This window comes from Varroa jacobsoni, unplaced genomic scaffold (genome assembly GCF_002532875.2).
Source record: "Varroa jacobsoni isolate VJ856 unplaced genomic scaffold, vjacob_1.0 scaffold_450, whole genome shotgun sequence".
NCBI classification, from domain to species: domain Eukaryota; kingdom Metazoa; phylum Arthropoda; class Arachnida; order Mesostigmata; family Varroidae; genus Varroa; species Varroa jacobsoni.
Window position 1 is genome coordinate 30,315 of NW_019213352.1, and position 11,693 is coordinate 42,007.

The 11,693-nt window shown below is 38.7% G+C and overlaps 1 protein-coding gene across 3 annotated transcripts in view; it reads left to right on the forward strand.

Moving 5' to 3' along the window:
• The first annotated feature begins 96 nt into the window (after window positions 1–96).
• The window catches only part of LOC111260531 (uncharacterized), a 13,975-nt gene continuing 2,378 nt past the window's right edge, over window positions 97–11,693 (forward strand). The window contains exons 1-15 of one of the 3 annotated variants that reach the window (XM_022833366.2): window positions 97–276; window positions 2,684–2,832; window positions 4,647–5,261; window positions 5,472–5,768; window positions 5,866–5,997; window positions 6,320–6,528; window positions 6,745–7,049; window positions 7,609–7,764; window positions 8,226–8,409; window positions 8,662–8,977; window positions 9,314–9,806; window positions 9,926–10,083; window positions 10,313–10,701; window positions 10,972–11,104; window positions 11,300–11,509. In XM_022833366.2, coding sequence (XP_022689101.1) covers window positions 2,728–2,832; window positions 4,647–5,261; window positions 5,472–5,768; window positions 5,866–5,997; window positions 6,320–6,528; window positions 6,745–7,049; window positions 7,609–7,764; window positions 8,226–8,409; window positions 8,662–8,977; window positions 9,314–9,806; window positions 9,926–10,083; window positions 10,313–10,701; window positions 10,972–11,104; window positions 11,300–11,509 — 3,702 coding nt within the window. In that variant the 5' untranslated portion in view covers window positions 97–276; window positions 2,684–2,727. Of the gene's footprint in view, window positions 277–717; window positions 2,361–2,683; window positions 2,833–4,646; window positions 5,262–5,471; window positions 5,769–5,865; window positions 5,998–6,319; window positions 6,529–6,744; window positions 7,050–7,608; window positions 7,765–8,225; window positions 8,410–8,661; window positions 8,978–9,313; window positions 9,807–9,925; window positions 10,084–10,312; window positions 10,702–10,971; window positions 11,105–11,299; window positions 11,510–11,693 lie in introns of those variants that run through there. The other 2 variants (XM_022833368.2, XM_086968381.1) reach the window with 2 other exon arrangements.

Genomic DNA, 11,693 nt, shown 5'->3' on the forward strand with positions numbered 1-11,693 from the left:
CGAATGGCGGGCATTTTTGAATCGGCAACATGGCCGAATTCCTTTGCCGCCAATCTAGCACGGAATCGGTGGTGGTGAGTGGAATATGTGCACCCTTGCGGTTATTATTATTAGAGTTCGACTTGGTTGTTCGTTGAGAATCAGGGCTTAGTTCTCGTTTAGTTATTGAAATATATGAAATCTTCCAAAAGTGTGCGTTGTGCTCTGTTTAACGTGAATAATTGTTTTGGAATAGTGGTTGAATTCCATGCTTTTTTGAAAGCAGGGCATTTTCAGGTAGGTTTCTTAGAAACTGTATCGAACTGCCGAATAGTCTAGTAATATTGTTGATAAGAACTGTAACAACGCACAAATTGCTCCGAGATAAATTCGAACGCGAACAACCAATCGCGCCAATTCTCGCGGAAAAGTAATTGGTGAACATCGTATCAGATTCGAGGGGTCTTAGGTTCGAATCCAGGACATGAAAGCCGAATTTTTTGATGAAATTTTTTAACTTTAAATCAAATTTAGAAGCCTACCATAATATTTTTATTCTAATTCGATGCTACTTACAGAATAAAACGTGCTTAATCTAATAGTTGAAATGTAACTTCTATCAAATCGCTGCACCGTGTGGGTGGGAGGTAGCTACCGATGGCGAAGACCAACACTATACAACAGCTTGCAAAACTACTTCAATATTCTTGCGATTTAAGAACGATAGGAGAAAATGTGCTTCTTTAACAAACGCTTTGTGCACGTATAAATCGAGCCATATCCATTATTTCGTCGATTACGAAATAATCTATGCCATACATATGACAATATGTGCTTAGCAGAATCCGTCAGTTGTTTGTTTAGTATCATAAAAGGGAAAACGATTCCTTATGTACAGCATTCGCGACTGCTTATTGTTTTGGCCATTGTCAGTTATAGCCATAGCTGTTACTAAAATATGATGCATGGCATAATTTTTGAGTGTTGGTTAAGCCTAGTTGACTAAAATCAATTTCTTGTGGATGCTGACGGTGCATCATATCACAAAGCATTATTGCTAAAACAATCGACTGTAGTTTTTGAACTTTTCGATTTTTTGCTGAACGCATACAGAACATAACATGAGAAATCTAGTTGTTTATGGACAAAATGCTATCTGCGTAAATGGGGTAGAAGTGTTACGTCACCAATTTTCATCGCAGTAATCATTTTTATCTAGCGACGAAGGAACCTCATTGGATAGATAATCGAGTTCTGTACAGGATATGTGTGCAACTTATTTTTTTTTTATCTTAAAGTCAGCATTGATTCAATATCGGCAAAGTGAAATTTATATATGTGAGGTAACAAATGCTTTCCCTTTTGATCGAAGTTACCGTCGGAGTGGAACTACCTTTAGCAGCATATTAGGAATTTGCAATGAATAATCTACAGTTAGCCTTTCTGTTTACCTGGAAATCTAACTATGCGGAACTTGTGTGAAAATAGTGTTCCTATTAACCTTATAACCTTTATTTTTTCCGAAGGCCACCTAGAGATCTAGCCAAGCTTTCATCTTATACGGAGGCTTTGTTACGACACCGTGTCAGAAATTACTCACACATATGCGCCCATAGACCGACTTAAAGAGCAAGTGGCGATTTATTAAAAATAAGTGTCCTTATTGTGGTTGCCTTATTTTATTTATAATGTACCATAAAACAGTCCATCCCACATTCTTGTTTTAGTAGCGGTAAGATAATATTAATATATCTAAAATTGGTCTCAAAAGGACAGGAGACAAGATTAAAGCGGCCTAGCTGCATTACTATGAGATACTGTGAGTGTGATGACTTTTAAAATATGTTTTATCAAGCAGCTCTACGTGTTAATATGCTAAAGTTTTAGTTGCATCGCACAACGTATTATTGGTAGCTCGAATGAATAGTCTGTATAATTAATGTACGTAAGTCTCTTCACGGGAAGGATATCGAATCTTCCTGATACATTGCTCTTGCGAACTCGTGTTCGTAACTGATTTTGTTCGTGAAATTAACGAAATTAACGAGTAACCGGAACTTAACGAGACGTTTCGTGATATTTTGACAAGCATATATTTCTCTTCAAGTGTGAAAAACTAGCGTATGTATGAATAAATATAATGATGCACAATCCGAAATTGAAAAGTAAGGTAAAATTGTTGTCCATCAATTGTTTCATTCATATAATACATTTATGAGTTATAATGTACATAGTTTGACTCAGGCGTGAACATAATACTTTAGGTATATCTGACTAACTAATAATGCATTGTATCGCTAATTGACTTTAACAATGATTAGTTTCCAGGTATATTTCCATAAAGATGAGGACTGCCTTAGTGTTTTTTAGAATTCGGTTCAGTTAGTATACGACTATCTCTCTGCTGTTTTGCCGCTTTATATGTATATTAGAGTTGAAAATGTTTATTTGTTGTTTTAAAAAACAGAACCTAATATCTGATTGTAAAATGTTTCAGGGAAAAAATGAAGAAAATCCTAAATTTGTAAGGAAAATGCTTTGCAAATAAAAGATTTTTGTAGGAATTTGAAAAATCTGACAAGGTTTAGATTCCGATATAGTTTTTTCAAACTGTAATTTTAAACGAGATTTTTTTTCATGTAGATTGTGAACGTAACAGTACGCAGCTACGTTTTTTTTTATTTTTCTTTTTAATAACTTCCAGCGGACACGCAGAAGCCTGGGTAGGCCTCAGGCCTGCGTTACGAGATGGCTTGGCCTCGCGGTCGTCCAAGAAAGCGCACGCCAAATTTTCGCTATTTATCGAACTACGATAGACACGAACTCAATGATCGAGATTCTGCTAGACATACGGTTAGTTTTGCTCATTCACGGTACATGTGTACGCATTATCTTCATGCACATATAATCTCCATCTGTTTCGAACACACATAATAAAGCAAAGAGAAGCCATGTTTAAGATCTCAAACGCCAGCGAGACGTTGTACAGGCCATGTGACAACATTATTCATATTGGTAGCGATTTAGTTATTATGTTCAACCCATTCCTGACTGTAATAGCAACTGCATCAACGTTAAAGAAGCACGTCGAATAACTGTGAATTCTCTTCTAAGTTTTTTGAAAGTGAATATCTTTATTTAATTTGATTTGAATTACTTCCGCATTTGATGAGACAGCCCGATGCACCTACTCCTTTTAGACTCATTGAAGAATCTTTCTATCTTTAACGTACCCTGTCTACTGTACTAGAGGCCCGTACATTAAACTGACATCACATAGCAATCAGTTTCGTATACTGGTTACAAGAATGTAAAAATCGATTCGCTTTCTTGGAGCCATAAGTAGCATCCACATTCGACACTCCTCGTACTGATAAGGATGTTCCAGGATTCGATTCACATTACCAAACTTATTTATTCAATGACTGTGTTAGACAAAAATATTATTAGCCTTTTCCGGGTTCTGTGTTTCGTCGAATCCATCAAATTTGCGTATGGAACCCGGAAAACCGTAGATGTTCATTCGGTTTAAGACGTGTTTGTAAATTATATTCGGATTATCTGATGATACGAACATGCTTTCGTGGAGGACTTTTATCCCATGGATTAGTAGATTTTGCACTTTCCCTCTTCCATTTCTTAATTTCCGTTTATTTAAAGTTTTTGTAAGTTGAGCAACGTCGTGATCGACACTCCAAATGTCCACTTGTGCTTTAGCTGAACAAGTAGCTCTTGAAAAACAACCGTGTTCGCTGAAAGTTTTAAATCCATGCTATCGACGGTTATATATTCAGCAAAAATCTGTTTCTATTCAAACGGGCCAGGCTTACCCTGACTGACTAATTTACAACACGTATACAAACTTAACACATACAAAGACAATACTGAATATTTAGATATGGTAAGATGTCACTACTCAAATCTTTGATACTGTTCAGTTCTTACGTGAATGCATTGCATTGATGACTGATGATTCATGTTGTTAGATGTTTTATTGTCAAGAAACAGTAGTAGAATTTTTTTAGAAAAAAAAAGAAGTAGTGTTATAGGCAAATTTTCGACATAAATCGCTTTGTACTCTATAATATTATTTTCGGTGTCGTCACACTAAGCCACTGGGTAAAAGTTCGAACGATTTACTTGCATTTTGAAATTGAACGTTTTTTTGACTCCTGCCGGCAGCTTTAAGCATTGATTTGCTACTTAAGTATGAACAGCGGTTGTTGCATTATAATCCCCTCTCGTGGCTTCTCGCTCTGAGTACTAAAATCTGGGTGCCCGAAACCATTATTTGTTTATACTTCGTGGGAAGATCCTCTTTCTGATTGGCCTTTGTTACCTTTAATATTTCACGCGAGCCTGGTATGACCATTTGTAGATATTAACTTATCTAGGGTATCCATGTGTTTATGTATTGGCTGGGCGTTAATGAAAATTCATTTTTAAAAAGGGCAGTTGGTATCTAAAATCAGGATCACTCAATGGTTGTGAAAATTACCAATGTTTTTCTTGCAATGCACATTTACAAACGCTCGCAAAGCGAAATACGCGCTTTACAAAACTATGTTCCATCTATGTCAACTAAGGTATGACTCTGCGTCTGTTATTGTTCTGTTTTTTTTATCACATTTTGACCTTGTTTACAACTTACTTCATTGCCTCTAAAGCCGTTGCAGGACCAGGAGGAAGATGAAAACATTACACCGCAAATATCGGTGTGTACTTCGACAACGGCAGGAGCAGGTGAATCTACTGAAAACATCACGCCTTCTATAACTGAAACAAATGATTCAGCGTCTGTAAATACCAGCAATAGTCATAGTAAAAACGATAATGATTACGATGATGAAAGGATCGTGGAGACTCCTAAAAGAAAACGAGGTCGTCCTAAAAAAAGCGACACGCTTCGTAAGTTAAAGACAGAGGATCGGATCGCAGGGAACATTACTCGGCCCTGTAGTAAAAGATCATGTTTAAATGACCCCGACATCATTCACGTTTCTATTGAATGTCCAGGGTCAACACAGGGCACTAAAGGAAACAGAGATGAGAATGCAAGAATAAAATTTATTGTTGAGGATAACCACGCTAGTGGCAGTCAGATAACGGCAAGTGAAAGCGATACAGGAGATGGTAAAGGAGATATTGAGATGAATGCAAAAATCGATAAGAAACTGCGACCGACTCATGATATGAATGAAGAACTGAATGACGGAACTCCCAAGTCACAAAACGAATGCGAAGAGAACGGGATATCATTTACCCAGGAGGCTGAGGGTGAGGCAAGTAGTATCCCCGACTAGATTAGGATTCCTGCTTCTGCACGAGATAAATAGCATGTGATAGTATCTATCTAAAACATAAAAAACTTAATTGTATGTGTCCATTCAAACGTTAATTAGATATACTTTGTAGCCATTACTTCATCTGTATCCAATATATAACCAGCTACTTTCTTAACGTATTTCTCCTGTCTTCTAATGTGGCTTTAGGATGAGCTGACGTCTGAACAATTTAGGCAATGTTACGCGTCGGATCGTTGTAGGGAAAGAGGTCGAGGCAGTCGAGGTCGGGGAGGAGGCTTTGCCTCCCGAGGAGCGTTTGGGCAGGGTTCTATCCGTAGAATCGGTCGGGGAAGAGGAAAAAATGTTGGCCGTGGACGCGGTAGAGGTCGCGGACGCGGCCGAGGTCGCGGACGAGGCCGTGGCGTAGGAGAACGTCATTTGAGTGTTGAACGTAGTTCCCTAGACGAAGATGAGAAAGTGGCGGGAGAGGCAGGAGGGACTGAGGTTAGTGGAATTGGATGTTAGCCTTACCTGTTTGGTTTGCTCTATAACATATAAAATCTAAATATCTTTAGCCACATGTTTTTCTATATTTTCGCAGAGTTCGCTCGCGAAAGAAGAAGTAGTGGTTCGGCGGAAACCATTGTATTCGACTGAACATCTCAACGCGTTGGAGGGAACTGAAATGCGGTGCTCTATTTGCCCAGATTACTTGACCACTAAAGCAGAGGAGGTATCTTAAGTTAGAAACTATAAACTATTTAATTATCTGTTTATCCCTCTATAAAAGGTGCAAAACATTTTACAGGTTAGATGTTACCCTATTCAAGGAGATCTTACGTACTCTTTTTAATATGTTTCTGCAGAGATGTAGGCGTGACCCACGGACTAGCTTTCAGTGACAGTAATTTCAATTGACAATCACACCTTTGGTGACGAAGTGTCAGGCATCGGGAATAAATTAAACTGCGTCTAACTACAAATAGATTTGGCTTTAATAACAAGTGTTAAATCACAAAAAAATTGCTTTACTTGGTTTAATATTTGCGTCATAGGCAAGGGACCATTTGCTAAAAGTGCATTACAACTGCGCTAGAATGAATAGCCTCGAAGGGTTTACCCCAAAAGAGCTTCGATCAGCGCTGCGTTCAGCGGGTCTTAGTATGGGACCAGGTGCAAGATTTAGGTGCGACTGCGGGATTGAATATGTGAGCAGTGTAACCTTTTCTGTTCACCTGATGAAGTGTTTCGTACATAAGATCAGGTATGATCTGGCTTTATATATTTACAAATTTATATTGTTGCACCATGCTTTTGCTTGGTGAATTTATCATAAATAGCGCCGGGCACATGACTTTGTATTATGTGGTAATTTATACAAAGCGTCGTCTTTTTTGTTGAAGTTCGTATTTGTTTTGTGAAATATGCTTCAAACTTCTATTACATTATGTAATATTTATTATTATTTATTTATTTCAAGTGTAAAAGTTGGTGACGAGGGTGAAACGGATGCGGATGGGGCTTCTGCAAACAACAACGGTGATCTTGAAGAGGATGTCGCTGACGCATCTACCGTTGTAAATGGCAAACGTCGCCGAAAGTCGGCACTGAAAGCTGCCACAACGTTTAGTCGATTGGCAGAAGAGGAACTGGCTGACGAGGATGGCAATTTGCGACATCGATTGAAGCATCGATCGTTGAATGGAAAGACAAAAGATGGTCAATCAGAGGAGGACACCCGCGATCATGAGGGCGATGATCAAGACTACCGATGTAGTAGCTCAGGTAAGTACAGATTAAATGAGGACTCTTATCGGAAGAGCATTCATGAAAGCAAATGCATGCGTTCTGTTTACTTTCCTATATTATCCATGTTTTTCGGCATTATGACCTTAAATATCCTATCTAACATTGATTGGGGTAGCACACAATATTCGTTATATGCGTGCCTTACGTCCAAATAGAAAAAAATGCGTACGTTTGACAATTAGGTTTTCATTAGCTTTCATAAGCGGGGCAGCTGTTACCATACCAAGGTAAAAATGCTTTGGCGTGATTCCAACAGAATATTCTGACAGAATTAGGAAAGTAATGCAAAACCTTGATATTTGGGGAGGGGGGGCATTTATCGATACTCAGATAGTCTGCGTGAGGTCAATTCATAGTACGTTCTACAAGTGTGTTTAGAACTTAGAAATTAACTCATAAGCTTGGTCTAGATATCGGGCCAATAGAAGCACAGCGTAAATATGCAAGATTTATTCTAACATGAAAATCAGATGTCGATTAAATATTTGCTTTGTAATATAGCACAGCTTGTCATTTTGATCGTTACATAAAAAAGCATCGGACGAACCTGAAGAAGATGGTGGAGCTAGCAGTGATAGTTCTGATTTTGACGAGACCAGCAGCTTGGCAGATTCCCAAAAGAGGTCAGGCACAACGAAGGAAGCAAAAGGAGGAGCGAAATGTTTGGACATTTTGCTGAACAAGTTTAAAGGTTCGTTTTTATTTGTCATGACCGTTTGGCTGTGCTCAAAGTGTATGTAAACGCATCAAAAAGAGTCAGAAATTTATTTATTTCAAAAAAAAAGACAACTTACAGTTAAGGCAAGTGTTACTGGCATGTAAAAGTGAACAATAAGAGAGGTAGGTACATAGCTATAGTGTAATATGGAGTATAAAAGCTATACTAATTTACTCTGATTTTATTTCGCTCAAAAATTTACTTTTGGGTCTACAAATATTCCGAAAATATTGCGTGATAACACAACTCGAAATCTATTTTTAGTATCTCATCAAAAATATATTTATAAATCGCTGTGCTTTTGGAGAAGTTTTAGAAGATATGGATGCGTTCGGAAGTTTTTAGCCTTCTGTAATAATTAGACTTTGGACAACACTTCCGTTTGTATCTAGACTTTCGCCTCAGTTTATAACTTTTGTAATCTATAATGGTAGGCAAGTATCGTGAACCAATACCGGTTCCTATATCCGACGAGATCCGGTCGGGGTGGCGTCACAGCTTAGCGCTTCATGGCAGAATCACGTGTAAAGACTGTCGTGTGCAGTATACCACGTTAGGTGGCATGGAATACCACTACCAGAGATGCAATAAATTGGAATATGGTTATAAATGTCTCAAGTAAGCTGATTGTAACATTGATACCTTATGTTAAATTAAAGTCTTTACAAGAAAAAAGGATTATAATTATCTCAAGTCTTGCATTTATTGACATTTTATTGAAATAATTTAGAAAAAAAAAACACTTCATTTTCCTAAAAGCCGTTTGCAAAGCGCAATTCCAAATACAATTTTCTGCATGAAATGTCTCGGAATAATGTATTGAATTAAATGTGAGAAGCTCGCTTACCGTCTGCTTTATTCATTTTGCAGATGTTCGATATATTTTCCTCGTAGTGGTAACCGTGCTCTTCTATCGCATATGAAAATATGCCTTGATGCACACACTGTCGGATTGGAATCATACCCCTGTGCAGAATATATAAGAGTGACTTCGGCCACCCGAAAGCACAGTCAAAGTCCTCAAGACTTTAAAGAATTCTCGAAGCATCACTACGAAGCTCCTCATGTTACAAAAGTAGTCCATCCAGCGTGGAAATATGAACGCGCAATGTGGCCACACATTGAGCCACAAGAGGCGGATCAGTACCTTACTGCGATGACGACCTCACCGCTAATAACTATCAAGGTATGTTTCGAAGTAAAAGCTGTCTTCTGTTCACCACAAGAACAAAAGAGCGACGAAGGCACTTCGAATACGAAAGCTGATCATAGCGAATGCGCAACTCATAACAAAGTTCAACTGAACCTATCACTAAATGTACCTAAACACGACCTTTAACTTATATTTCATCCTGAAAACAATATACACTCAACCCTAGTAAATCCATAAGCTAGAATCTGGAAGCGGTATCAGAAATGTAAAAATTACTTTTACTTAATTAAAGTGAACCCACCATTCATTTAAAATAAATATTGAGCCTTAAGTGCTGTCACATTTATCAAAACGTGTATTTTTTTTTAGAAACACGGAAGTTGTAGCGAAAATGCTGCTCAGAAGCTACTAGAACTTCATGAATCGTACAGCGACCCGGAAAGTGAGCATGATACAATTTATGTAGGTGGCGCCGTTTGGGCAGTAAAATGGGTACCACTACCCAAACTGACCCACGTCAAATCTAGAAAGAGCAATACGAACACACCAAGTTTAAATGAAGCCAGTGCCAATAGAACGGAAGCAAACGAAGTGCAACCGGGTAACGACGATGAGGATTGCGAAACCGACTCTGATGATGTTCCAAATTGTCTATGCTCTGAGCGGATAGGTCGCTCTGAGGAGTTCCTGCTCACTGTTAGCCACTCAAAAGGAAGTCAAGTGGAACTGATGCAGCTAAATAAAGCTGGACTCATGATCATGGAAAATCAACTGTCGAAAGGCTCTTTGTCATTATGGGCAGTTTCAGTGCACAATGGCGTAGTCCAGAAATCGCGCAACAGCGAACCTGAAAATGTAAAAGGTACGGTCAATTTGTTCCTGAGACACGTTGCTGAAAATATTATTAATGAGGCTTGACATTGGCTTCGCATTATATATTACTAAAAATGTACAACGTTCTACTACTTGTTGTCAATCTAGAAATTAATCAGGACGGGCAGCAAAAACCAAACCGATATTCAAGAGTTCGCCGTTGTTACACAATTTGTCACGGCTGGGGCTTCGTTGCACGGGCGGAGTTCTGTCCATCGAGAGCATACAATGAGAACCGGCTTGGGTTACTTGCGGTTACTTCTCAGGTAAGCATCAATGTTAATATGTCGGGGCCATTCATATAAACAATTTTCATTCTGACCGGACTTTTTCATAATTTAACAACATCATTGATATCAACCTTGGTTCAAAAGCAATTTTCTATGATTTTTATCTGTTCCGCTGGTGCACAAAGACCCTCCATCGTTTTTCTGCTTTATGTATTTTATTGATCTGTAAATTCAAGACTCATACCTAATAGTTCGTGTATTTCAGGCCGGCTTTGTTCGTATTTTAGCACTACCACATCCTACCGCGGCCAACGACGGCGCTTTCTACCGAGACCCAATTCCTGTGGCAATTCTTGAACCGGCAGAAATGTCAGGTTCTTTGTGTGTCGCCTGGGATCCGCTTCGCGATCACGGTCATATACTGGTGGGATATGCAAACGGTAACGTTGATCTGTTCACCTTGCGACAGCGTACGCTTCTAGTCACGGAAGACGAAGCATTTGAACCGTCTAAACGCCTCGGTAGCCACGGCCTGTCTGTTAGTTCGGTGCAATGGCATTTTCTCGCTGACCGAAGGGTGGCTGTCAGTGCTGGCTTCGATAACAACATTAGCATTTGGGACATTGATTCGGGAGCATTGCTTGGCAGATATTCGTGAGTGGTATTTGACGATACTTTAAATTTGTTACAGCTGTCGTCTTCTAGCAATAGATGTCATAGTAGTGTAATCTCAGGTTTCGTCTCCATCTGTCCTAGAGGATAAAAAATAGTCTTAATGTTAATTTAGGTCAATTGCGAAACCCAATTATGAGGCCCTCTCTGTAATGTTTTTTAGTTAATCACAACATTAATAAAATGTTGTGTATGCCATCGAGAACTTCCCAAAATATTTCTACATTGAATTTTACTAATTTACTTTCGCAGACGTTTGGTGTGTCGCGATATGCGTACGTTCCAGTTCTTACCATCAATCATCGCATCATACGAAGAATCAGTAACGCCATCTCCTTGCGTCGCCGTCTACGAAAGTGGTGCCTACAAACGATCAGAGAGCACGGTTAGTTAGCTTCAGAGAATTAACATACTGATGAAAAATGATGGCGTGTAATCGGTTGTTAGTGGATTAAAATTTTAAAACTTTAAGAATCTTCTTACTTACTTTTAATTATCAGTGTAAATATACGAATATATTAGCTGAAAGCTATTTTGCGCGAATATAAACGAAAAATTGTTTTGCAAATTTGTCTTGAAGATTTTGGCGTACACTGCTGGGACTTGTCTCGGTTTGGACGTAAATCATTGGAGGCATATGGTTGCTATGACCGACACCGCTGGGCTGGTTACCTTGGCTTGGGTAACGAACACAGGAAAGCTACGCAATTTTCGAAACCGTGGATTGCAAGTAGTCTTATTTCAAGCACGTCAAACCTTTCCTGAAGGCGTTGACACAGTCAGCGAAGAAGTAGGTGTTATTGGCCTCTATTTCATCTGGATTAATGATAACATTCAAATAGAATTAAAATCTGTTAGCGGAGTGATTTTGCAGTACTTGAAGTCGTTTTAATGCTGAACTCAATGCAATTTGAAAAAAGGTTACTTTGCTTAAGGCAGCCTTCCTTTAAGATACATAAAGTTATTTATTATAT